The sequence below is a fragment of the Desmodus rotundus genome, chromosome 5 (assembly GCF_022682495.2).
Source record: "Desmodus rotundus isolate HL8 chromosome 5, HLdesRot8A.1, whole genome shotgun sequence".
Taxonomy (NCBI): domain Eukaryota; kingdom Metazoa; phylum Chordata; class Mammalia; order Chiroptera; family Phyllostomidae; genus Desmodus; species Desmodus rotundus.
In genome coordinates, this window is record NC_071391.1 from 88,142,534 (window position 1) to 88,168,444 (window position 25,911).

General features: G+C 48.7%; 1 protein-coding gene across 3 annotated transcripts; it reads right to left on the minus strand.

Annotated features, from left to right (window-relative positions):
- PCSK7 (proprotein convertase subtilisin/kexin type 7) lies at positions 1–25,831 on the minus strand. Of its 3 annotated transcripts, none has more exons than XM_024570818.3 (17): positions 25,634–25,703; positions 23,983–24,104; positions 23,044–23,523; positions 22,184–22,318; positions 21,400–21,565; positions 20,133–20,223; positions 19,149–19,203; positions 18,535–18,673; positions 17,677–17,777; positions 14,345–14,512; positions 13,769–13,876; positions 13,236–13,338; positions 3,542–3,698; positions 2,890–2,984; positions 2,020–2,113; positions 1,692–1,809; positions 1–1,408 (listed from the first exon to the last, which is right to left on the minus strand). In XM_024570818.3, the coding sequence occupies exons 3-17, from the start codon at positions 23,509–23,511 to the stop codon at positions 1,043–1,045; spliced, it is 2,364 nt and encodes a 787-aa protein (XP_024426586.2). In that variant the 5' UTR covers positions 23,512–23,523; positions 23,983–24,104; positions 25,634–25,703; the 3' UTR covers positions 1–1,042. The 3 variants fall into 3 exon arrangements, with proteins under 3 accessions (XP_024426586.2, XP_045059902.2, XP_024426585.2); XM_045203967.3 differs by having other exon boundaries at positions 23,983–24,145; positions 25,634–25,693; XM_024570817.4 differs by lacking the exon at positions 23,983–24,104 and having other exon boundaries at positions 25,634–25,831.
- Between the last annotated feature and the right edge of the window lie 80 nt (positions 25,832–25,911).

A 25,911-nucleotide genomic window follows, 5' to 3' on the forward strand; every position in this document is an offset into this window, starting at 1 on the left:
TTTATTTTGGAAAAGCTGTGCAGAAAAAAATTCAACGAAAGTTGCTGTGGAAAGAGAAAACCAAATCTTGAGTGTTAAAAACAAATTCAAATCCACCAAGCAGCTCAGAAGAGGGGAGGAGGAGGCCAAGAATGGAAAGAGTGAGTCACAGCCTGTCAGGCAGACAGCTGGCCTCAGGTGGGTAAGGCCATTTCCCTGAGCACTTTTCAGAGGAAGATAGGGTGGTCACAGGGCTGGGGCTGGCAGTGGATGGCACCTGTCACAGTCCTGTGCAGACTCCCCCAGTGAAGCAGCACACTCCTGGGGGCCATGCCTACCCCCAGCTTTGCCAGGAGCATCGTACTGACCCTTGAGGATGAAGGGAAGGGGGTGATGGGGAAGGAGTTAGGGGTATGTTCATGGCTGGCTTCTGATGAGGAAAAATGGAGGCAGCTGCTTTTAGGGCTGTGTGCCAGGCTGAGGGCCCACTGCCATGCCAGTATGTCCAAGGTCCAGGCGTAGGCAGGAAGGTGAGGGAGAGGAGAAGGCTGTTGTTTCCAGGTCCTGGGTCATTAGAAGGACAGGCACACCCAGGGGCTCTTCCCTGCCTCACCTCTGAGCTCTCTTCCCAAGTGACTCCAGCGATGTTTTTGCTGAGATGCTCTTCTGGCTGTGGCAGGCACCTTCACCTTCTCGCCATGCATGTGTGGGGGAGGGTCCCTATGGCCCGCACCACTGACTTGCCCCGCAGAAATGAGGATAGAGGCCTGCCCAACAGGGGACGGGGGCCAATCCCTTGTCTAAGGCCTTTTCACCCAAAGCCCCTGTTCAGCCAGAGAAAGATCCTGTGGCTGTTGCCACACTGTTCTCTGGCACCATTCCTCTGCCACCTGTACCTTCAGAAAGCCCTGGCCCTCCCTGAGCAGTTTAGCCTTTGGATTTCAGATGTAAGCATCAGGAATGCCTTCTCTCCAGGGCTCCTGGGACTTTGGAGCAGTTTTCCAAGCTTCCCGAAACTGGGGAAGGAAGAGCCTGTCTCATGTTGAGTCTGTCAGGCGCTGGGTCAGCAAACCTGCTCCTCCTTCTCCTGCAACAGGTCTGGAGACAGGTGCTGATGAGGGGAGTCCAGGGCATTCCTGTTCTGGGACCGGCTCCAGTCCCCTTGAACCAGCAGGTCTGGGCAGAGGAGACCAGAGGCAGGGGGAGGGCCTTCACGCTCTGTCTCCACTCCATCTGGCTCCTTGCTGTTGCAAAGTGGCACTGATTCTAGTTCTGTCCCCTCCTCCCTGGCTTTTCGGCTTCTTCGGGGCCAGCGGCAGGACTCACTCCTACAAACTGAGCGAGAGGCCACATCCCTCTGGCTCAGGTACACTTCCAGCATATAGTAAACAGTCCAGAAGATGGTGAAACAGCCAACCAGCACCAGGGTCTGGGGGGAAAGTCCACCACCTAAGTTATGGACAGTTTTCCAAAACCTGTAGCCTTGCTCACAGCCCGGAACAATGACTTCTGAAACTCTCTCCTAACTAGGACTGCCTCTTCCCAGCCCAAACCACTCACCTACCTACATAAGAAACACCCTCTGAGAGTTAGCTAGCAGAGGGTGTCCAGTCTTCACACCACCTCTTTCCCCATCACCATGAGTATCCCACCAAGGACCCACTCCCCCAGGATACTCCCCCTGTCTCTAGTGTGAGTCTTAGCTCTAGTACCTTGAGGGTGTTAGGGGTAATGGTGTAACCTTCTTCCTCAGGAATTTTCAGCCCGGGAGGGCAGGGCAGAGTGAAGCCATCATGCAGGTATTGTCCACTCATGGCACCTTCTAATAGTCTGTGGAGAAGAAAAGAGGCAGGGTTCCCCTGGTGAACTTGGTACCATCTGCCCTCACCCACCCTCCCCCCTTACAGCTGAAGAGAGGGAAGCCCCACAACAAAAAGGGGAGGGCACTCTGTGGGTTCTCAGAGAGGTGGCGTGCCCTGAGTGGCCTCTTTCCCCACCCCCATGAGTTGCCTTCCCTCTGACACACGTGTCCACACCTACCTTTGTCTCTCTCTGATGTCCGCTGCGCTCCACACAGAGCCATACAGGGTCAGCCGCCACTGCCGGAGGGTGCCAGCCGGGAGCATCTCATCTCCTAGGCAGCAAGTGAGGCGGTCCCTAAGCCATGCCCTCTGCTGGCCCTGCAAACAGCAGGGGCCCTGCCTGCCCGCCCCCCAGAGGGACTGGATCATGCGGTCTGCTGCAGGAGCTGTCTCTCTGTGTCCCACTGAGCCTAGGGTTTGACAGTCTGCCTCACAGGCCCCATTCAGGGGTGGAACAGGGAAGGTTGAAAGGTGGCACTCCAAAGCACGGAAGTTTTGCCTTTATCTCTTTCATATTTTTGGGTTTTAGCAGGGATTTTGCTAGGAAAAAAAAAAGTCCTGCCAAATTAAATGTTTGAAAACCACCAATCTAGTGAATACCTAACTCGATGGGAAGTTGGGAGGGTCGGGTTCAATTTCCAGGCTCCTCACTGAAATATTGCCACCTTACAGAAGTCACTTCAAACCTCCAGGTGGGCCTGTTTTTCCAAAATAATGGTGAAAACTAGTCCTACCCTCATCTGCCTACCAGGGCTGGCCAAAGGATGGTTATATGGGAAAGGACTTGAAATGTGGTTTCAACAAGGAATTTTCATTGCTATCCTGAGGAAAAATGCATCAGCCACTTCTCCAAGGACAGGAGTTGTATAAATGAACCATTTTAGATATCAGCACCCATTTTTTGAATGGGGCTTAGTTTTTGGTATCTCCCCTGCTGGCCCAGTGGCAACCTTATGTATTGCACATGGGACAGTTTCTGTGGGGACTCAGATCCAGAACAACCAGATGACAATCATGCAAGGCCTGATGTGAGGGTGGGCAGGCTTACCTACGTCCCTGATAATGAGTCTGTAAGACCCTCTCGCCCTTTCCCCCCAGCATCGCACAGTGGAGAAGGTCCAATCGTCGAAGCCATTGGGATCCCTGGGGGAAAGAACAGAGTAGAAGACCTGGAAGGCATGGAGCAGGGAACTGACCCCGTTGCCCAGAAATATTCTTTTCTTACTGTAGTAGCCATGAAAATGTACCAGCTGCTGCCTGGGCTACAGCCATGTGGGAGGGTGCCACGAGGGGTCCTCCATATGGCCCCTTGCCCTGGGTTCTCATGGGATGGGGGACTTACGTCTATGTGCTACAGTGGAAAAAGCAAATCTGGGGCCGGCACAGCCTGGGCAGTCTGACAGATAGGTTTACTGTTACTTTCTGAGGCACTTACTAGCTCTGTGACTTACTTCCTCATTTGTAAAAGGCAGTTACAAAGGCTACTCTGCATGGTTCATATAAGGATTAGAGAAAATATATGTAAATGCTGTGCTTAGCACATTGTAAGTTCTCACACTGAACGTGTAATAAATGGCTTGCAGTTGCCAAGGTCAGCCAGTGGCATGGTAACTTAGGACAGCATCGGTGTCCAATTCTCAATTCCTTGAAAAGGCCCTTGTTGAAAAGAGAGCTCAGAAGGCACACACAGGTATACGTACGAGTCCATGCTGCGGGGGGTGCCGATGAGGGACATCATGCCGCTGGGGCAAAAGAGTTTCAGTTCTAAGTTGCCACGTCGTGGGTGGGTGATGGACACTGTCACTGCCACGTGCTCCAGGGTCCTCAGCCCTGACATCTCCAGGTCCATCCTGCTGACTGTAGGAGGTCAGGCTGTGCGGTTGGGAAACCAGCCCCATAAACACACCCTTACTTCATCCCAGAACACACTAGGCACATGCCCACTGAAGCCGCAGAGGAATACCCATGGCAACTCCGAGTGCGGCCTGGTGTGCACAAGTAAGTGGAATGCAGTGGCTGCTTTCAAGTACTTTACAATCTAGTTAGAGTCTAGTTGGGAAGACAATACCAAAGACACCGTATAAGAACCAAATTGTGGACTTCAACGGTTCATTCATCCAAAAAAGTAATTTACCAAGTGCCTCCTACATTTTGGGCATGTACTAGATGCTGGGAATATAAAGCTAGGGTGGACATGGTGTCTGCCTTCCACATGCAAGTGCAAAACGGTGTGGCATGAGGTATACGTAACTGATACTAAAACAGAGCTGTCTGATGGGTTTAGCAGGGAGCAGCGAGGCCCTCTGAAGAAGAAAATGAGTGCCGACTGGTAGAGAGGGTGGTAGAGGGTATTCTAGGGGGGGAGATGGCATGTACAAAGGCAGAGGTAGAAATGAACAAGTTTCATACAGAATTTTTAAAAAAACTACTGAAGTAAAGAAACTTCAAGGAAATTATGCTGAATCTAAAAAGTTAAAATTAAGAGGATACATAGTGTATGGTTCATTTATGTGACAGTCACATATAACACAACTGCAGAGGTGAAGACCAGGCTTTAGGGATGGGTCAGAGGGGGTGGGTGTGGCCACAGAGGGTGACCCGAGAGACCACTGTAGGGCCGCCTTGGGTGTGGTCATGGTTATACAAGGCACTGCCTGGTGAGACTGCACACGCACAAGTGCCAGGCCAGCTGGGGAAACACAAATACGCTAAAAGCTCTCTGGATCGCACCAATGCCATTTTCTTGGTTTTGATATTGTACTATAATTATTTAGGACATTAACATAAAGAGAAGGGTACCTGGAACATGTCTTTGCAACCTCCTGTGAATCCAAAATTATTTCAAAATAAAAATAGCTGAGCAAAAATGACAAAAAAGCTCTCACAACTCTCGATAACATGTTGGTAGAAATCTATCTGGACTTCTCTCTGTGTATGTATGTGTGCATGGGCGTATTTTCTTTAATTCCATCTGTAAACTCTTCAAAGTCAATGTCCCACCTTCTCTGAAAGCAACACCCTGTCCTTCCACCTTCATTACTCCCTCCTTGATCCCTTCATTGTCTTGCTCTTTAAGAAATGCATCAAGGTCCTCCTTCCAAACCAGCTAAGACCCCACAGGTCATTTCTCCAACACTCTCTTATGTACCTTCTCAGCCTCCCTTTGCTTTCTTTTCCTCTTGCAGTAACTATCTGGCAGAAGTCCAAAGCTAGATCAGCCCAATTACCCCTTTTCTTGGCTAGATCCTCTTGCTTACGTCTTTGCTGCTACAAATGAAAAATCAAAAGACAAGAACAAATAAACCCTTTCTTAACTCTTCACTTCCTCCTACCTAGTGTTAAGAGCTGGGACTCTGGAGACATCTAGCCTAGGTTCAAATCCGGCTCTGCCATTTACTATGAGAATTGGATTAGTTTCCTTAGCTGTAAATTGGAGTAGTAACAGTACTTACTTCATAGAGTGGATAAATTAGTTAATAATCATAAAGTAATTAGAACAGTACTTAGTCCTGGCTGGAGTGGCTCAGTGGATTGAGCGCTGTCCTGTGAACCAAAGAGTTGCTGGTTCGATTCCCAGTCAGGACACATGCCTGGGTTGCAGGCCAGGACTCCAGGAGTCCTGTTACTACTGGAGTACTACATGTTATTACATGTTCACCTAGTGGTATCCAACATTTCTCTAAGACTCTCTTCATTTTTTCAGTCTTTTTTTCTCTCTGTTCTTCAGCTTGCAGATCTGTCAATCTATCTTCAAGTTCCCTTTTTCTTATTCTGCCAATTCATATCTACTGTTGAGCCCCTCTAGTGAATGTTTTATTTTAGTCCTACGTTTCAACTACAGAACTTCCACTTGGTTCATTTTTTATAATTTCTATCTTTTTATTGCTATTTTTTATTTGATGCAACATTATCATCAAACCTTTCTTTACTTCTTAATTGTGGTTTCTTATCTCTTTTTTACATGTTTATAATGGCTACTTTAAAGTCTTTTTCTGAAAAATGCAAGATCTGGTCAATCTCACAGGCAGTGCTGTCCACCAAGAGTCCTATAATCCTGCTAAGCTATTCTTCAAAAATGAAGGCACAAAAGACACTTCTAGATAAACAAGAACTAAGAGAAGTTGTTGCCAGCACACTCCTCACAATAAATACTAACCGAAGTCCCTTCAAATTCAAAGAAAAAAAGAGAGCACCAATAAATGTAATTGTGTCCTTACAGAAGACAGTTTAAATGAATAATATTTCTTCTCTTAACTGGTTTAAGAAGCAATTACATACAATAATATGTACACACTGTATACAGGAATGTGCTATATAAAGGAGGTCAGTGGGAGCAAGGCTGTACTGGGCTAAGAAAATGCCTACAGAAGGAAAGTAGTCATGGCAGTGTATTACTGGGTTTGTAAGAACAGACGTGCTATTTATAACAACACACCAAAGCAGTGAGTAAAGAAAATAGAGCTATACAGGAGTAACATTTCTGTATCTCTGGAATTAAGTTGGTACAAACTGGAAGCTGATTCTCTTGTTACTATGCATGCGTTAAACCTAGAGCAACCGGTGGGGGGGTGGGGAGGGAGGCGGGAAGTAAACTGGTTCCGGGGTGCTTATAATGTAAACGAACAGCTCCCCACCCTGCTCCTCATCACCTTGGTCATCCACTCCCTAGAAGCAAAGACTTTTTATTGCTTTTAGTTGTTCTCTTCTGGGACCTGCCTTCGTACTCTAAGTAATAAGCATGAATGGCTACCCCGTGGCTCACCAATGAAGGCATCATTTACTGACTCTCGGTTACAGCAGACAAGGGCTTACCACCAAGACCCCCCTCCCCCAACTTGCCCTCTCCCCTCCCTTCTTAAAGTGATTACATCACAACTTTCGGTTAGATCAATATTTTCTTTACCATGCTATGATCTTATAATAAATATATGGAATTTAGTCAAGTAGTGTACAATGATTATATTTCATTTCCTGAACAATTTGTTTTTCCCTCTAGAGTTAATAATTGCCTTCTCTTTTGGTTTACTCAAACTCATGTCCCTATCACTACTTCTTACCAAACTGCACAAAAGATCACTTAACTTCTTTGGATACTATTCTTCAACTGAAGAAACAAGTCAGGGGCTCCCTTAGTGCCAGTTTCCCCCTGGACAGTCTCTCTCTAGAACCTTCTGTCCCATTTCTATCTGCTGCACGGCTGTTAGGTTGGGACCATCCTTGACCTCTGACTTGGGCTTCACTTCCTCTCTGTCCTCTCTCCCTTTCTCTCTGCCTCCTTCCCTCCCTTGCTTTTCTTTCTTTCTATCCTTTTCTTCTCTTGGTTTCCATTTCATTGTACAGGACCACATCTTTCAGCAGTTTTTTCAGAGAAATGGAGCGTAAGAAATACTTACACATCTGAAAACATCCTTATTCTACCTTTCCATATGAGTATTAGTTAGGCGGGGCTTTATCAACTGAAAATAATTTTCCTTAGAATTTGGGAGGTATTTGGAGCACTTTTTCTTTTTCTTTTTCTTTTCTTTTCTTTTCTTTTTTTTTTTTTTTTTTTTTGAGCATTTTTTCAAATGGCCAGTTATCCCTATGATCTTCAAAAGCCAGCTGGAAGCTCTAATCATGGGTGGAGTTTTTCAATTGGTGGGCTTCCCTAAAGTTAACTGAACTGGGACAGGACTGTTTCATGGAGGGGCCCTCATATCAGTATCTATCAATCTTTGATAAGGGATCATTCCATTTCCCCAGAGAAGAATCTTCCAATATCCTGGCTGCCAGTGCCTTGGGATCTGAATGGCTTCGTGGTAGAGTCTCCCACTCTCTGTATCCTCTCTGTCTTTCACTTTCTGCTGTACCTGGAGTCCCTGGCTCTGGAGAATAAACTTCCCAACTCCTGCCCAGATAAAGAATGGGCCAGATCCTGGCTGCTAAAGATGGGAGAAGGTCCTTGAAAGTCTACCTCTTAATTGATCCTGTTTGCAGTCTCTCATACCTCATCTCTGTCCTCTGTAGTACACGAGGCCTCCAAGTCCTGTGCCTTTGGGATTCTGTGGCGTGAATGGGCTTGTTTCTCAGTATCACCCTTGCAGGTATTTGCTATGCAATTTTCTTAGCCCTGCTCACTTCTCCATTCATTTCCATCTTCCAAAAATGTGATGAAATATGTCATTTGCTGTGGTCTCCTCTCTCATTCTCTTTGTCCTTGTGCTTATACCATTTTTATTCCTTTATTCTTATTTTGGTGAGGTTTTGGGAGAAAGCAGAAACAAAGGTTTGTGTTCAATTTGCTATCTTTAACCAGAAGTCTTCTCCTGCCCCCATTAATTATTCAACCAACTGCAATCTAACTTCTGCCCCTCTGAGTGCAGGAAACAATACCTCTCAAGGCCGTCAATTACCCCTTTGATAAGCCCAGGGGTAGCCTTCAGCCCCATCTGCTTGCCCTTTCTCACTGTCCCTGTCCTAAACACCTGTGATCCTGTCCTGATCTTTCTCCTACTCTCAGGATGTCTCTTTTCAGTTGTTTTCTTCAAAGGCTCCTTTCCTATGTCCACTCCTTTAATGTTGGCTGTGTCCTAGGTCCTCTTCTATCCTTTATCTACCTGCCAATCCTGGTAATCTCAATCTTTCCCAGACTTTTTCTTCCATTTTTATGCTGGTGACTGCCAAATCATTACCTCCAGTCTAAACCTTCAGACGTATTTATTCAACTGCTTCCTGGATATAACCTTTAGATGATGCACAGATGCCTAAAACATGGCAAAGCCAAAGTTCTCTTCCTGCTTTTCATGCTCAGCAACACTTGCCCAAATCTGTTCTTCCTGCTGGCTTCTTAATCCCATTTGTTGGCATTACCATCTAACCAGTTGCTCAAGCTAAAAACTTAGAAATCTTTATATATATTAAAAAAGATATAAATGCATATATATATTTATTTACATAAATATACACATTTATATGTAAATTTTATTATAGGAAATTTCAGACATATATCAAAGTAGAAAGAACCGACGTTTCCAACATCTAACTTTATTATGAATATATGGCCAATCTAATTTCATTAATGGTCCCCACTTCTTCCCCTTCCCAGATTCTTTTAACAGACAGCCCAGGCATCGTATCACTTCATCAGTAAAGAGTTAGTACGTATCTCTGAAAGACAGGTCTTGGAAGTCTCTTTGACTGCTCTCCTTCTTCCTTATTGCTAACATCAGTTGGTGACAATTTATCTCAAAGCTGCCTGCAGACTTTAAGACCAAGTCTGGGCTCCTCACTGTGGCACACATGCTGCTGGTACTACTGCCGCAGCCGCAGGCCTTTCTCTGCTCTCACCCTGCGCTCCAGCCATACCACACAACCAGCCCATTCCCTGAGGAGTCTGCTGACCCTGCACATGATGCCCTGCTGCCTGGATGTCCCTTTGGTCACCTATCCTCCTGACTAGCTAATATGGTGGCACGAGGCACCTCTCCTCTGATGCTTGTATCATCTCTGTGGCAGTACTTATGAGACTGTACTCCACTTGCAGAGTAGACTGTCTTCCCTACTACATTGTGAGCTCTTTGAGAGCAGGAGTCAGGCTTATGTCTGAATCACTAAAGCTTAATACAGTGCCTGCCCTCGCTGGTGTGGCTCAGTGGATTGAGCATCAGCCTAAGAACCAAAAGGTCACTGGTTCAATTCCCAGTCAGGGCACATGCCTGTGTTGGGGGCCAGGTCCCTGGCTGGGAGCATGTGAAAGGCAACCACACATTGATGCTTCTCTCCCTCTCTTTTTCCTTTCCTTCCCCTCTCTCTAAAAATAAATGAATAAAACCTTAAAAAAAAAAAATACAGTGCCTGGGATGAGGTAGGTCTCGCGTATTTGTAGAATGAATGAAGAGACATTTCAAGGAAACAAAGGACAGACTACATTGTAGGAGACAGGATAGAAGAAGACCTGGGGACTGAAAACTCCTGAGTTTCAAATCTGGGAGCCTAGGGAATGGTAATGGCACTAATGGAAATGGGAGAAACTTGAAAAGCAAGCTGCTTTTGAGAGGTGATAATGAAATCTAAATTTTTGTAGATGTTAATGTAATGTACTGGTGGAATACCCAACAGCACACCGTGATTGAGAAGTAGAAAGAAGAGGGAAAGTATTCATGGCACAGTTGGAGGACAGTATTAACAACACAGAGAGGGCTTATGGAAAGGAAGTGGCAGAATGTCGTGGAATGTGTTGGGATCCAGAAGAGCCCTGTGAGGGCTTGTCTGTGTCAGCATGTGTACACAGTGGCTTTTTCTTAGTGGTCTACACAGGGGCTGGGTGGTCATGCACGTGAGAACACTGGAAGTACCATATTTCACTACGACTGAATGAGGTAACATGTTAAATGAGTTATTTCTTAGAACAGTGCTTGCCACATAAAAATCACTCAAGTCTTAGTTGATCATTATCTTACTGTTATCATTTGGCCTTTGGTAACTTTTACCCTCTGACTAGAAGATCCCAGGGCTTTATTTGCCCATCATCTTGTGGAAGCTATGAAAATCTCTATCCTTCTCCTTGGTAAGGGATCAGAATAAGAGATTTCCATCTAGGAATCATTTGGTGAGAGGTGGCAGCTAAAGTCCTAAAACCAGGTGTGCTGTCAAGGAAGAAAATGTCACAGGAGAATAAAGAACCATGCTGTGAGCCCAGAAGGCACTGCTGGTTGGGAGCAGTGGGACAAGCAAACAAGAAAACAGTACCTCTGGCAGAGTTGCTGGAAGAGGCTGTGGAGCAAGGAGGTCACGGATGCTGGGGGAGGAGAGAGGCTGCTACAAAAGCCTTGTTAATAGGGTCGAAGCAGCAAGAAGGTCAGGAGGATGAACTCTGAACCAGCCCCTGGATCTGACCAGGAGAGCAGGTACCATGCGTAATGAAGTGAAGCTTCAGTGGTCAAGAGAGTATGTGATGAAAGTGAGCAATTGCTTAATTCACCTGAATTCATTTAATTCATTTGATAATTCATTTGAAAAAGTTACAGGTTGAAGGGAGGCAGGGACTTCCATTTATTTCCTCATGGGTGAGCCGAGGATGTCTGAAGGCAGAAGGAGAGGGAAAAGATGTGAAGAAGTAAAGGAACAAGGACTTCCTGCCTAGGCAAGAGGGTCAGCCACACACTCAGTCTGCAAAGAAGGGTAAAAGGAGAAGTGCAAGTGGTGTTCAGGAATCTTCTATAAACACACAGACTCTCTTGTGTTTGAGACAATCCTCCCAAACCCCACTCTCCCTCCTCCTCTCTGGTGGAGAGTTTAGACCCAGAGTCAGATCTAAAGAAACCCAGGGGCCCCAAACTCTTTCCTCCATACCCTCCTGCCAATAGGAAGAAATAAAAACCTGTCTGGCTCTAAAAGCTGCACTGCTCAATATGGTAGTCACTAGCCACACGTGGCTAATTAAGTTTAAGTATAATAAAGCAAAGTGTTAGTGCTTCCGTCACACTAGCCACATGCAAGTGTTTAATAGCCCTATATGGCCAATGGCCACTGATCTCAGCAGCACTGGTAGAGAACATTTCCATCACTGTAGAAAGCTCTGCTGAACACCACTGCTCTTGAGTCTTACTGGTGTTTCACCCCCTCTTCCGTCTTAGCCACGTTCAGCTCCCCTCCACCTTACAAAAAGTTCACTTTCCTGCACTCAAGACACTGGTCTTGGTGGGAACAGACTACAGCTTGGCTACAGAGGAAGAGGTTTCCTGACAGTCTTTGGACTGAGTTGCTCAATGCTGGATTAACTGGACATACTTCCTTCAACCTCCAAGCACACACACAAGCCTGCGCCTTCTGTTCTGTCTGCTCAGGGTTAAGTGAGTCCCAACAGAGGGGAAGACACCTTCGCTGGCCTCAGAAATTAGCAGGGTCCTGTTTGCAGTCCTCCAAACTGATGAGAGGCTCCACTAGAAAAACTTCCAGGGTCTCTACCTCTCTTGGCTTCATCCTCTCTCTCCATTATCCCACCTCTCAGTCTCCTCTGCCCAGGACGGTTTGTTCTTTCTTGTGCTACCTAGCAACAAACAAGCAGTTGCCAGATGCCTCTATACCTAGGAAAGTTTGTCAGACATGCTGGGGCAACATCGTTGGTTTGTGAGAGGCAGAGAATGACCAAGCTGGAAAGCACCCTAACCCTCCTCTAAGTCAGACCCTCATTTGACAGATGTGACTTTGGGTTACTTTGTTACCTAAATGACAGAAAGCAGTCATGGGGGAAGGTAAAAGTTCAAAGGTACACTATCTCCAAGACACACAAGTTTCTAAGACAAAGCCTGGGGGTTTGGACTGATCTGCATCCCTGGGTCTATTTTTGACCTTCTCTGCCTTGGCTGATGCTTTGTGCCCTTTCTGAGGTAGCACAATTTTTGTTTTACAAAAATTGCAGTGAATTACACCCATAGATTTCCTTCCAGTAGAGGCAACTGGGCAAGCACTGGACATGGTTAGGAAGAGACAATTCTTTCCAGTGACACATCCACCCGAGGGAAGCTGCCTCTGACCCTCCTTTCCGAGCTCCCTTTTTGGGCCATTCCTCCTCTTTTAATTGCTCTGGTTTGACCACTTCCTGTGAGGACTGGTAAAGTGAGGACACAATTCTAGTTTGGGTACAAAACATACCATGCCTCAATTTTCACAAAAAATACCAAATAACTCTGTTAAATTTTCTGAAGGGAAAAGAAAGCCCCCCAAGGAGCAGGAGGTAGGGAAACCCTCCATGGGACGCTGGAAAACTGCAGACAGATGAATCGCTGGCACAAATTCCCCAGTCCCGCTCCCTCTTTTCTGGGAAGGTGCCCAACCTCTGTGCTCAATACAAAACCACATCTCTGACTTACAGACCTCAGACAACCCCAGTGACCCTGGGGGAGATGGAGGTGGGGTCAGATGGGTTAACTACAGTCTATGGAGACATCCACGTTCTCCTCTGTCCCACCCCCAACAGACCCCATGTGACTCTCTCTGTATTAGACAAGGTTGAATCAAAGGAAGAAATTCCTGACTCTTACTTCACCCAAAGGCCACTGGGATGAAGAGAATTGTCTGGCAAGTTCTCAGCATGGAATTCAAAGGAATACTGTTCAACATAGTCTCCCCAAGTCCCAACCCACTGCCCCACTAGTCTTTCTAGCCTTTCTAGTCAGTTGTTCAGCAGCTCCTTTCCACTACCAGTAACTTGGGAGAAAGGTCTTGTTTAGGCAGCCAGGGCGCCAGCCAACTCAGAAGCAGCAGCATGTCCTAAAATGGTCATAGAAAACTCCACAGGTTTGGCTGGAGCTCAGCTCCTAAACGAGTGGGGTAGAACCCAGGGAGGATGAGTTCCCCATCACCCCACCCCAAATCTCAAGCCCACGATTAACCCCCTTTCTGCAGACTACTTACCATTCCACAGTACTTCCAGTGAGTCGGGGGGCAGCGGGATAGCCTTGTTCTCTTTTAACATGGGGCTGGCATAGGAAGCTAAGTAAGGGACAGATGTCCAGATCTGATAAAGGAAAGGGGGTATGGTGGGTGAACCAACAAGACTGAAATCTCTCTCATCAACTTGATCTTTAGGGCCCAGTTCTCTCTATTTTTCCTCTTCTTATCACCTTCTTTCATCCTTGAGGCTCCTGCTGACACCATGGAATGCTCCCTATGGCACCAAATCAAAGAGCCACAGGAAATGGCTGTGTCCAGGGTGGAAGATGAGAACCAGAGCACCCTGAGACTTCCAAGGTATACTCAGGTCCCATTTGCTCCCTACAAATGGTTTGAAATTTCAATTAAAGTTAAAATGGGTATCAGCTGGGATGAGGGTAAACGAATGAATGAACATTTATTAGCACTTACAACATGCCAGGCAATGGTTTAGGCCTTTGGCCCCTCCCTTGGTCACCCCACACAGGCTCCCTGCCCTGCCAACACCTGCTCACCTTGGCTGCATTAACAAGTCTCCAAGCATTAAGCAAGCCGAATCCGTGCTGGTGGCTGTGGCTGAAGCCTGCCTCATTGGTGACCCAATCTGCGTGGCGATCCTCATACTGAGAGGACAGAGGTCCTGATTAGTCTCTTGGATTTCCAAAGTGATCTCAGCAACCTAACTCTGGCTTACCTGCTCACCCTGCCTGCTGAAGCCAATCCAGACTCTCCCCACAAGGCCACTGGGAATGGATTCCCCAAGGACAAAAGGTCAAAGCCCCATGATGTCACCACCCCTATGGCCTGCATCGAGAGAGGAAGCCAGGAGTCACAGGCTCCAGAGAGAAAGCCCAGCTAGAGCTCTCCTTTGCAGGTAAAATGGCATCATCGGAATAGGTACAAATGAGTTTGGGTCTCTGGTCTTGACGGGGTCCCCACTTCTATTCTACACACATGCAACTCTGAGAGAGATGTGGCATCTAACGTCTGGAACACTTAGAACTTGAAGCCTCCTAATACCTGTAAGTCCTTCGAACCAGAACTCTGGGGTAGGCTGGGCCAGGTCACCTGTCTACCTGATAGCATCTCACCTGGGTGGCTGTGAAGACAATGATGTGCTGGATATCTCGCCACGTGAGGCAGGGCCGCACCTGCAGCATGAGGGCTATCATGCCAGCTGCCAGAGGGGCTGCGGCTGAGGTCCCTGTGTGGCCCTCAGTGCAGCCTGTGCCCTTCTGCAGGTCCCAGTCAGTGGTCACCTGGGAAGCGAAATGGAGGGGAGGGGAATTAGGTTAGAGACTGCATTCACAGGGCTGTGGAGGGTGGGGTACAGACTGGTCCTCAGAACAAGCACTTCAGCTGGGCCCTTCCTTCGTGAGAGCTGAGTCTTTGATCAGAGGGAGGCCCACCAGCAGGTCAAGACAAAGGAGATCCTTAACCCTTCTGGGCCTCACAAGAGAATCCCTGGAGCTGAGAAAGGAGAATGTAACTTGAAGAGTTACTTGCGAGGGTCTGGTTGTGTGTAAAAGGAGGTGGAGGCATGGCAGAGGCCTATGTGCAGAGGACAGCATCCTGACTCCTGCTGCTCTAATCACCTACCCCCAGATTCTCCACCCCAAAGCCCCAGTCCCAACCCTCCAGACCCCACAACCACGCTAGACACTGAGGAAGCGGTCGGGGAGCTCCCAGCCCCAGCTAGAGCTGGGACAGCAGCTCAGTGATAAGGAGATGCAATGACATTGATGTGAACAAAGGGTGTGTGTTCCTAGGGAGAGGGGATTGTCCCCTTGCCCAGCCCATGGACTTGGTATAGGGTCAGTGTCTACACTGACTGCTTGCCCTGGCCTCAGCAACTGACAAGACAAGCTGCGTCATTGCTCTGCACCTGGTGCCTCTGTACGGTTTCCAAGAGTCCCGGCTTCTCTGCCTGCAGTTCTGAGTGGGAGGTGGGAGTGGGGGGTGGGGAGGAGAAGGTTGCCTGAGGGGGAGAGGTGGCATCTGTCCCTCATCAAGTTCTTTTTATGCTGTAAATAACCCTGGAGCCACAAAGGCTTTAGCTGAGGAGGGCCCTACCTAACTCTGCTCCACTCTGTGGCACTTTGGCTCTAGCACATGGTGCCGATGTTAAGACCAGAGAATTTTTTTTCTTTTCTTAATTTTTATATTTATTGTTGACACTATTACCAATGTCCCCATTTTCCTTCCCTTTGCCCTCCTCAGCCTCTGTCCCCCCTTCCCTCTGGCCATCACCACACTGTTGTCCACGTCCATAGGTCATATACATATGTTCTTTGGCTAATGCCTTCCCCTTCTTTCATCCAGTCCCTCCCTTCCCCCTCCCCTCTGACAGCTGTCAGTCTGTTCAATGTATCCGTGCCTCTTTCTCTATTTTGTTCTTCAGTTTATTTTGTTCATTAGATGCTGTATATAAATGAGATCATATGGTATTTGTCTTTCTCTGACTGGCTTACTTCACTTAGCATAATAATCTCTAGGTCCATCCCTGCTGTACAAAAGGTAAGAATTCCTTCTTTTTTAAGGCTGAGTGGTATTTCACAGCTTTCTTTTTGTCCACTCATCTACGCATGAGCACTTGGGCTGATTCCGGACCTTGGCTGTTGTAAATAACGTGCATATATTCTTTCTGATTAGTGTCTCTGGATTCTTGGGATATATTTCTGGAAGTGGGATTGCTAGGTCAAAAGGTAGTTCCATTTTTAATTTTTCCAAGCTTCTCTCTTGGGTCTGCAAAGGGTCCTAACTCCTGCCCAGAGCTGCCCTTTCCCTACTGTGCTCACTGCCTCCCTCCCCATGGTGACTGCCGAGCACTTCCAGAAGGAAATGAGAAAACTCTCCCAAGCTGTCATCTCGATGAGAGGGGGAGGCCTGGGCTGTGCTGGGGAGCAGACTGACTGATTCCTGTTAAGGAAACAGTCTCACAGTGAGCATCTAGTGTGTGGCCCCAGCTACTTGCCTGCGGAGGCAGGAGCCCCAGGCAGCCCCAGGGAAGTCCAGGGAAGTGCTGCTGGCAGCCGAACGTGGGCAGCACGTGCCTGCACACCCTGCCCTCAGGGAGACTGCTTCACCAAGCTGGTCACTGACCAGAAACTGGCAACAGACACTGGCTTTCCAAGGCAAGGACATCCCAAAGATGGGAACTTGGTAAAACAAGCTCTCTTTTCATTTCTGGACAAGTTACAGTTCTGATGGAAGGTGGGGGTGCGGATGAGCAGTGGAATTGAGTTGGGAGGACAAAAACCAGACCCCTCAGGGCAAAGCTGACAATTATGCCTGGGGAGCCCTGTTGGTTCCTGGGTGGGGCCGGATGAGCAGGTCCCCAGAGTTCTGCAAAGGGAGAGAAGAGCACAGTTTGTTCCTGCTCTTATTCCTAGCCCAGTCTGGCCGGGGGAGGCTAGCGGGGGTGGAGGTGCCCTTCTGCACCCAGACCCCTGCCTGCTAAGCAAAGCCTTTCTTGCTGTCTTACTTCAGTCCACTCCCTTTTCTCCCCAGGGTGGAAGGGAGGTGGGCAGGGGTCAACTGGCCCAGAGCCTTGGAACATTGTGTTAACCAGAAGTCATTTACTGACAAAACAAAACTTCAGTTTTGGAAAGTGAATTTGGCCCAGCAGGACACAAAGCAGCCTACTTCCCAGTGGCCCCAGAGAGACCTCCTGATCCTGGCCACTGGAGAAATCTCACACACCTGGCTCCAGCACAGTCTTGCCTGGATCCCCCTCCCCAGTTTGTTCTATTATGGGCAGCAGTGGTGGGCAGGGAGCTCTGGGATGACAGCCGTGAGACTTGGCTTGAAGATACCGGGATGGAGCAGAGCCAGCCATGTGCAGGCACTGGACCCTGAATTCTTGTAAAGCTTCCCATAGCTTGAGGAGCTCCACTCCCTTGCTGCACCCAATCTCCTGTTTGCTATGGCCCCAATTCTAGCTCCAAGGAAAGAGTTCTCTCGGGCCGACAGAGACATTCCCTGGACTCCTTATCCCACCCATCCCATAAACACAACCACTAGCTTTACTCCTGATAATGACCATGAGCAGAACTCACAGTATTTACAAAAGGGCTGAATAGCAATGGAATGATGATATTTTTTAAGCCCACAGAAATTATCCAAAGCCCAAATTCTACTAAAGAAAGACATTTCAGAGAAGTTCTTTAATCAATGTGATGCTTAGTAGTTCCTGTAACAATACAGAAATTTGTTAAGTGAAAATTTTAAAGATAAAACCCACTTTGACAAATTATTTAGGCCCTCAGCCATGTTGTTTCAGCAGGAGCACATGGTTAATACAGGTGTTCTAGGGAAGAGGGACCTGAGGGACAGGCCAGGGGAGCAGAGAACAAAAAGAAGTATGGTTGTGAGAGGTATTATGGGACAGGGGTGGGGAGTGGAGGGCCCGGCAGGTACTTACAATGCTCCGGAGCATTTTGTCCCCACCGCTGAAGGTGACCGCCAGCATGGAGGCACACTCCTCTGCATAGAAAGGCATCCGTCCCTCCTCATCCACTGCACCTGGGGACAGAGGAGGGGAAATGGGAGCTGAGATAAAAGCCTGACCATGTCAGAGTTATCTTTGAGTTATTTTTTGGGAGGTTGTCTGAGTTTAAAAAAGAACTTCAGTGGCCTGAGTGCCTCAGAGTGCCCACTCTCCTCACCTGAGCAGGCAAACTCAAGTGGCAGAGGGTATTCTGTGCCCTATATTCCGTTCTCTTAAGAGGTTTGCCCCAGGGTTAAACTGGGGGCACTCCACCTCTGCACCTACTCATTCACTCATACCTTCGTTTTCCTCGGCATTTATTATCTACTGTGAGTCACACACTGTGCAAGGCACTCAGGCCTTATGGAAAAGGACAGTCCTGATCTCAAGATGCCTACAGTCAGGGAGGGAGTCAGATAAGTAAAGAAGTTTAATAGGGATAGCAAATACCATGGAAAGGAGCACAGGCGAGGGGCAGGAGGCCTACCGGTAGAGGGGCCAGAACACAGGCCTAACCACCTGTGGTTGGTGGAGGTGGGGTGGGGTATATCCAGAGGCTGGGCTGAAAGGGTTTCCAGGGAATGGAATCTTCTAAGGAAGTCCTGAAATCCTTCAGAGAGCAGGACTAGTCCCTTCTAACTATATGAACCCGAAGAGAAGATTGTGCTCATACACAAAGACACACAAGAGCTAGGGCATGCCAAGGTAACACAGTCCCTCACCACAGAGTGACTCACACACCAAGACCCAGTCCCCTCACCACTGAGTCACACAGAACCACAAGGTCACTACCTATGGTGACGGTGTAGATTGAGTTGGCGTAGCCGTCATAGTTGCAGTTGTCATTGTGCTGGCCCCCATTGCCACTGGCGACCACAAAGATGCTCCCAAAGCCCTGGCGGCCAGCAATCACCCCATGTTGCAAGGCAGCCTGAGGAGTAAAAACACCCAGGAATCAGTTGAGAAACTCAAAAGAAAGACCTCTATCTTCCACACAAGTTGCCCTCCCCTCACCTTCCAGGAAGAACAAAGCCCAAAGGCACTAGGTATGGCAGGAAGAGATTTGAAGGTGGACATAAGAAGGGGAGGAAGTTGTTAAGCAACTGTTGATGGATGTACTCAGCTTATCAGAGGAGATGGGGTCAGAAATGGGGAGCCAAGCACAAAATCAAAGGGAAACCATCTTAAAGCACTGTTCCATTTCTCTCTCAGAACCTGCGACCCCCCTCCGCCATCCTGCTGCCTCCAATTAGGAATGTTCTTCCCAAAAGGAGGTGGCAGGGTTACATGGCACAGGCCTGGCAAATGGGGGTGGGGAGGGAGAGGGACTGACTTGCAGTACTCTTCTAGGAACTAAATGAAGAGGGTACACTAAGTCTCCTAAAGTCTTCATACAGGTTGGTTACCTTTCCAAGCTGATGGGGGCCATCCACTGTCTTCCCGTCATCATCTGGTCCCCAGCTGTTGAGAAATACCCAGAGAGAAGAGCCAGAGCCAGGCTGTGACAGCCCTCCCAGGCCCAGCAGTCTCAGCTGGCCACCCCTCTGCCTGGGCTCTTACTCTTCTTCCAAGGGTCCAGTTCAGGATTCCCATGAATAAAGGACAGAAGGTTCAAAGGTTCAGCTCCCACTCCAAAGTAGGAAAGAGAAGCACATGCTAAGGTTCTTTCCCTTAGAAACTTTCCCAATTTAGCACTATTTTAACCTGCTCCTAAAAGTCCTTTCTGAGGTCCCAGGGAGCAATAGACAGGACATAGTGGTAGACAGGGACAGAGGGCCACCCTCTCCTGATCTAGGGATCTATTACTAGGCACGATGGAAGAGTGACCACGAAGGAAGAATTCAGTCTGTGTAAACTCTTGGGTCTGAGGAGTTCTTTATTCCTTCTCTAAGAGGAAATGCACATTGTGGATGACATGGATTTAAGGGAACTACCAGTTACGGGGAAGAACAGGTTCCATCAGTGCCATGGGGGTAGCCCAATCTCAGTTTCTCTTCAATCCAACCCCCACCTCCTACCATAGCCACAACCTAAAGCTTTAGGTGAGTTTATCTGTGTTGGGTAGAGGGGACTGGTGCTGGGCATTCAGCTTGCCCAGTAGCTGTGAGTGGAAAGAAAAGCCCACTCTCTCCCAAAAGCCTTATGAGTTTATTAAATAGCTGGTGTACTCATGTGGCAACGTGATTACTGGGGTGACATGAGGCTTAAGACGGAGAACCCAGAAGCTGAGGGTCTGATAAATGAGGGCAGTGGGCTTATAGGCTGAACCCAACAGGAAGACCACTGCTGGAACCTGCCAGAGTCAGCTCATTTTTCTGTTCTTTTGTTGCAGAATTAGTTCGAGGTGTCCGAGCCTCCCGCCCTCTCACCTGTTCCTGGCTCTGTCTCACCTGCAACTGTAGATGTCATTGATCTGATAGTGCTTGTTGAACGCCACGGCCTCCATGCTATCTGTGAGGGGTCCATCTAGTAACCGGATACCTAGGCAGCAAAGGCCACATAAGCTCCTCAGTAATACTCGACCCCTAGATGGGGAACTGGGTGGTGGGGAGCCATATGTGGGGATTTACTTTTCCCTCTAAGCACTTTTCTGTTTTGTTTTGTTTTGTTTTGTTTCATGCCATGTGTATGTACCTGTCCAGAAATAGTTTTTAATATAATGCTAAACCTTAGACTTTAAGGATCATGGGGTCCAGTGGGAAGAGAACCAGGCTAGAATGTAGGCACCCAGGTTTCCCTTATTTGCATCCTTAACCATGTAAAACACCGGTATGATGCTTGACACATAAAAGGTGCTCAGTAAATGGTGCTTATTACCATTAACTACTCCTACGCATGCCTAATTTCACCCTCTAAAATGAGGTAGGTCACACTCTGGTGACCACGTAGGGACAAATGGAGCTTTCAGTAGGGATTTGGACCTTAAGTTTTCTGGCTCCCCCTGTAGCCTCATCTACAGCGAGGATTGCTGCCCTCTCCTGGAATGTAGGAGGAATACAGCCAATTTATTCAGTCTGTGGGTTCCCAGAGTTCATGAGGAATCACGGGGAGAGGGTCCCCATTCATTCCCTTCACCTTCTGCCTTGATGGACAAAGACTGAGAGGTGAAGGAGCCACAGAACAACCCCCAGTGGAGGCCAGGGATTCTCAGCTCTCTTGAAAGGATGGAGAACAACAGTGATCATCAGAAGGGCTGGGAGCTGGAAAGCTGGGAAACAGGAGAGGAGCCTCAAGACATGCTCGGTCAAGGAAGAAGGGCAGATGAGGTGTTTGGTAAACTGAAAATACAAGTATAGCACAGACAAGTAAAGGAGATATCATGGCAATGAGTTGGGTCGTTGATGGGGCACAGCCAAGATCAGAAAAAGAGGGGACCGGGCAGGTGGGACGCGAGGCTTCTATCCTGCATCAAGAATACTGCCACTTCTGTCTGTTCTACATGGCAGGGTTTGCCGCTAAAAGCACGTCTAAAACACCACTGCTCTGAAAAAAAATCAGTGAGCTGATTTTTCCTACAGACATTTATCATAAGCATCCCCTCTGTTCTGTGCTGTGTGTGTTGAGGCTGGGACAAAGGTGGTACACGACTCAGGAAGTGGGGCAGGGAATGAAGACTGCTGTCGTGGGAGAAACCCACTGACCCAGACTTGAAAATACCTGCTATGCGGCTCCCGTATGCCACTCCCACCGCACAGAAGCTGTTGTTAGACACTGCGGCAATCTCTCCCGCACACCGAGTGCCATGGTGGTTGCCATTCTCCACATCCGGGTGGGGCATGGGGTCAGGGTCATTAGAGTTGAGGTCATAGCTGCCCTCAGGGCTCTGAAACGTTGGGAGTGGGGTGGCATGTGGTCACTCACTGGTTATAAGAGGTCAGGTGTTAGAGCTCAGGGAGAGAGGGGAACTAGGAGTTTGGGGCTCTGAGCCAGGGCAGCAGGCCCATCCCTCTCTGAAAATCACATGGGCTACAAGATATGAGCACAAGACACATCAGGGCAAAACTGACAAGTGCTATAGTTCATAGGAAATTTCTCTCTTGTCCATTATAGAAATGTGTCCAGAAAGCTGCTTCACAACTTGGGAAACCTGGGATAAAAAAGATCTAGGGCTACCTAAAGGCCAGGCTTTAGAGAGGAAGATGCTCAGCACTTGTGTGGAGGGAAATTGCCTACAGCCTGCACTCCTTACTGCCCAGGGAAAGGAGCTGTGACAGGAACCAGCAAGGAACTACCTGGGGTCCTCTCCCTTGCTGAGGGTAGAGCTACTCCATTTCTTAACTGCCAGTCTGCAACACTGGCTGGGGAGAAGATGACTAATGCCATCCCACCCCCCAGGCACTTTTGTTTGGCCCAAAGACCTCTAGTAAAGGGGACAAGCCTAAGGCAATATCAAAAAGGAGGTAGGACAGGAGATGGGAGGGGTCATTCCAGGGCCACTCACATAGTTGGGAGCAATATCCTGGACGGTATGCTCCACTCCATCATCCACTACTACCACAGTCACTCCTCGCCCAGTTACATTGCGTTCCCATACACCTGTCACGTTGATGTCTCTGCCGGGGCTCTGCCGGTTATTCTGCAGGAGAGACAGGGTCCGGAACTGTCTCAAAGCCTGGGATTCCAGTGACACACAGCAGAGCCCACAGAGATTCAAATTATGTCTAGCAGCCTCTTTTCACTCTTGGCTGCTATCGAAGAGCCAAAGGCTGTACGCCAATAGGTCTAGGTGGGGACAGAGCCACGGAGGGACAAGTGAGAGCTTTGCCACAACCTAGGTCTCCAGGAGAGCTTGGCAGTATTCACGGGCAATAAAGATGAAATGGTGGCTAGGCTTAAGGTTGGCTAATATAATTATTATACCATATAATGTCTATTATATTAACATTATATAATATAATGCTAGTAGTTAACACTACAAAGTGTTTATCATGTGTCAGGCACACACAGCAATTCATTTATCCTTACTACCTCTACAAGGTAGGTATTATTACAGTCCCTGTTTCACAAAGAGAGGCACAGACAAGGTGAGCAGCTTGCCCAAAGGCACATGCTAGTATGTGGCAGAGCCGGAATGTGAGCCCAGGCAGCCGGACCCCAGCACCCACTCCCTAACCACTGTAGCCCACTGGCTCTCTAGAAGTGAGTACTGAGAAGGTGGAGCCTGAGGAAGAAACATGCCACCGAAGTGCACAGAAATGTCTCTTCAGGCAAACTGAAAAGTCGTATAGTCAAAACTTCACTAAAGAATTGGATACCCAGGACCGACCCATCTGAAGCTGAACACTACAGGGCTGGACTTACCAGGTGCCACTGCTGTGGGAACTTGGGGTCATTGAAGTGGACGCTGCGCTTGGCTCGCTTTAGCAGCTTCTGCTCTGAGTGCCAGCGCACAGCGTCATGTGTGGCTAGCACAGCCTCTGCCTGCTGCCGGATGGCCTCCACCTGCTGGTCCAGCTGGTGACCAGCTGGCTGGACAAAGAGGTAGTGGCCCTGGAGCTCTCCGATGCGTCCAACGTTCACCAGTCCTGCTGCCTGGGCCAAGGCATTGGCCTCTTGCTCCAGAGTCTCTTCTTCCCCGCTGCCTTCCCAGCTGTCCAGATGCACAGCCCAGCTTAGCCCCCTTGGGCCCTGGGCCTCAGGCCCCCCTGTCCCTGCCAGGCCCATGACGCAGGGAACCAGTAAGAAGAGCCCAGCTAATTCCAGCCAGAGGCAGGTGGGCTGGCCCAGGGGGACATCCAAGTGTGGCACTTTCTGCCTCCCCTTCGGCATCAGAACAGTAGGCTGCAGACAAAGAGAAAGGACACGAGAGATAAAAGAGCTGGTAAGTGCAGTAATCTGAGTGGGGGACTAAGCCATCAATGTATAACTGGAGACCCCCAATCGGCTTCTTTCAAATTAGGAAACATGTGATCCTTTCTTTTTATTCAAGTTCATCTCTGTCCAACAGGGACAAGCCCCCAGGTGGAGTGTGGGCTGGGATTAACTCCAGTGAGCACCTCATCTCACTAGATAATCAGGCAGCACGTCCAGCTGCTATCAGGCACCATACTGCTCTTTCCCACTGCTGCCATGAGAAGGGCTCAAAAGTCCTATCGCTCCCACAGATTACTGGCAGAATCATGACTGTTCTTTAGAAGAGACCCTCCTCCCTTATTTAGGGGGACAGAAGTCTTTCCCCAGCTGACTTCCCAGTCCAGATGTCTTCAGGGCTAACTCTCCCCAGTGGGGCCCCATTCCCACCTGGACTGTATGTGAGGTTGAGCTCCTGGTTTGGCTAACCACCTCATGCTCATTTTGTGCAAATGGAGAAAAGGCATCACTTTCACTATGAGTTGTGTTGACTCTGAGCAGAGATTGCAGACCTGTGGACCCCAAGAAAAGAAGAAATGGTGTCCTCCCAAACCTATTGGAGCAAACAGAGGCTTGCAATGAACCCCAGGATCTGTAACCAAAGAAACTAGGCAATCATTAAGTATCATTTCCGGGGACCTCAGATAGGTCATGGACTAGAACGGAACTGGTACAGTAAGGCCAAATTAGTACAAAACCCAGCAACTCTATTTCTTGTTCTAACTATCATACAACTTTCTCCTCTTTTTACCCCAGAGACCTAAAAGAGGGCCTGCACTATTATCAAAAGCCCTCTTGAAAAAGTAGGTTGTAACATTTCCTAGAGCTCCAGGTAGTAGAAAAGTAAGAGTAGGCAGAAGGCAAGGGAAAAGGGGAAAATCTGGGAATGCAAATGAAACTGAACAGGCATAAAGGGCAAGTGGGTAACCAGGAGAGAAGAAATGCCTGGAAAGCAGCACTAAAGGGCGACCCTTAGTTACGCAAAAGGGCTACTAGCTCAGCAGTTTGGCTTGGAAGTGAGGGCTCAGGGTTCAAACTCGGGAATACCACCCATGGCTTGATAAAAGGGCCAAATTAGAACTAACTGGTGGGCAACCATGGGGACTGAAACAAGTGAATGGGTGCAGAACTTCTGTGTACCTATTGGTGGCCGGGCTCCTTTAGAAGCACCTGCTCTCTCCTGGTATCGCTTAGTACTCACACAGATACCCGAATGGACCCAACTCAAAACATTACAGAAAAAAGGCTGTTTTACCGAAGTCTCGTTGGAAAGGGACAGGGAACTTATGCCATCTAACATTTCCCTCCAAGGTTCTGCATTCCACATCTCCTTTCTGGTCTTTTTAAGTTTCCAGGCACACTCCCTCTCAAAGTCCTCCTTCCCCTACAGCAGCAGCCTTGATTGTCCCAAGATACTCGGGTGATTCTGCCAGTGTTCGTGCCTTACTAAGTAAAACACAAGCTTGTTTATTAGTAAGACAGTGACTCATCTAGGAAGGCTCCTTCAGTCTCAGGAGATTAAGTCGATGTCCCCAAGAGAAGACAAACCTGACCACCACTTTATCCTTGTCCTCTGGCACAGCAGTTCTTTACCCCACACCCCCCATCCCGGGAAAAGAATCCTGAATACCTCTGGAAGCAGATCTTAACCTCCTTCAACTGCTGAACATATCTTTACAGCTCTTAGGTGCCAAGGGAGAATATGAGTAATTTGGGAAGCCCAGAGTCCAAGATTCTGCTCCCAAGAGACTGTCCTCCTCGCACCGTCTACACCTTGCTTCTAGAAACCAGGTTCGTACAGGGGTCAGTTTCATCGATTTCCCCCTCCCTGCCTCGACTGTCCCGTCCAGTGTACTCCTCCTCCTCAGAGGGACCCAGACCGTTCTGGAATCCCTGACTCCGGTGCCCCGTGTCCCCGGGCAATTCCATGCCTGGACTGAGGATCACTCTGTGCAGCTCCCTCATCCTCGGATACCGGCTCCCCCCAGTTCTCGGCCACCTGGACTTACAATACTCCGTCCCCACCGAGTTCCCAACTCACCGGCCGGGCCGCCGCTCCAGCCGTCGCCTCCCTGCGGAAACTCGCGGCTTCCCGGGGGTCCGAAGCTAGTGACAGCAGCATCACTTCCGCCCGGCGGTGCAGCCAATCAAAGGCCGGTCGCCGGGCCGGGCCGGACCCGGCCGACCGGGAGCAACCGGCGATAAGAGGCTGCTCTTTCGGGGATCCTTCGCCGGGAGAGGAGCGTGCGGGTGTGGTGGGCGGGCTTTCCTCGCGGGCTCCACAGTCTCGAGGTCTCGGGCATCTTCAAGAGGGGATTC

Excerpts from the sequence above, each read along its gene's own strand:
- PCSK7 (XM_024570817.4), bottom strand. The coding sequence starts at position 25,714 with ATGCTGCTGTCACTAGCTTCGGACCCCCGGGAAGCCGCGAGTTTCCGC. Across the intron at positions 17,778-18,534 it reads AATCTACACCGTCACCATAG|GTGCAGTGGATGAGGAGGGA; the intron begins GTAGTGACCTTG and ends CTCTGTCCCCAG. Across the intron at positions 3,699-13,235 it reads ACTGGAAGTACTGTGGAATG|TCAGCAGGATGGACCTGGAG; the intron begins GTAAGTAGTCTG and ends GACCTCCTACAG.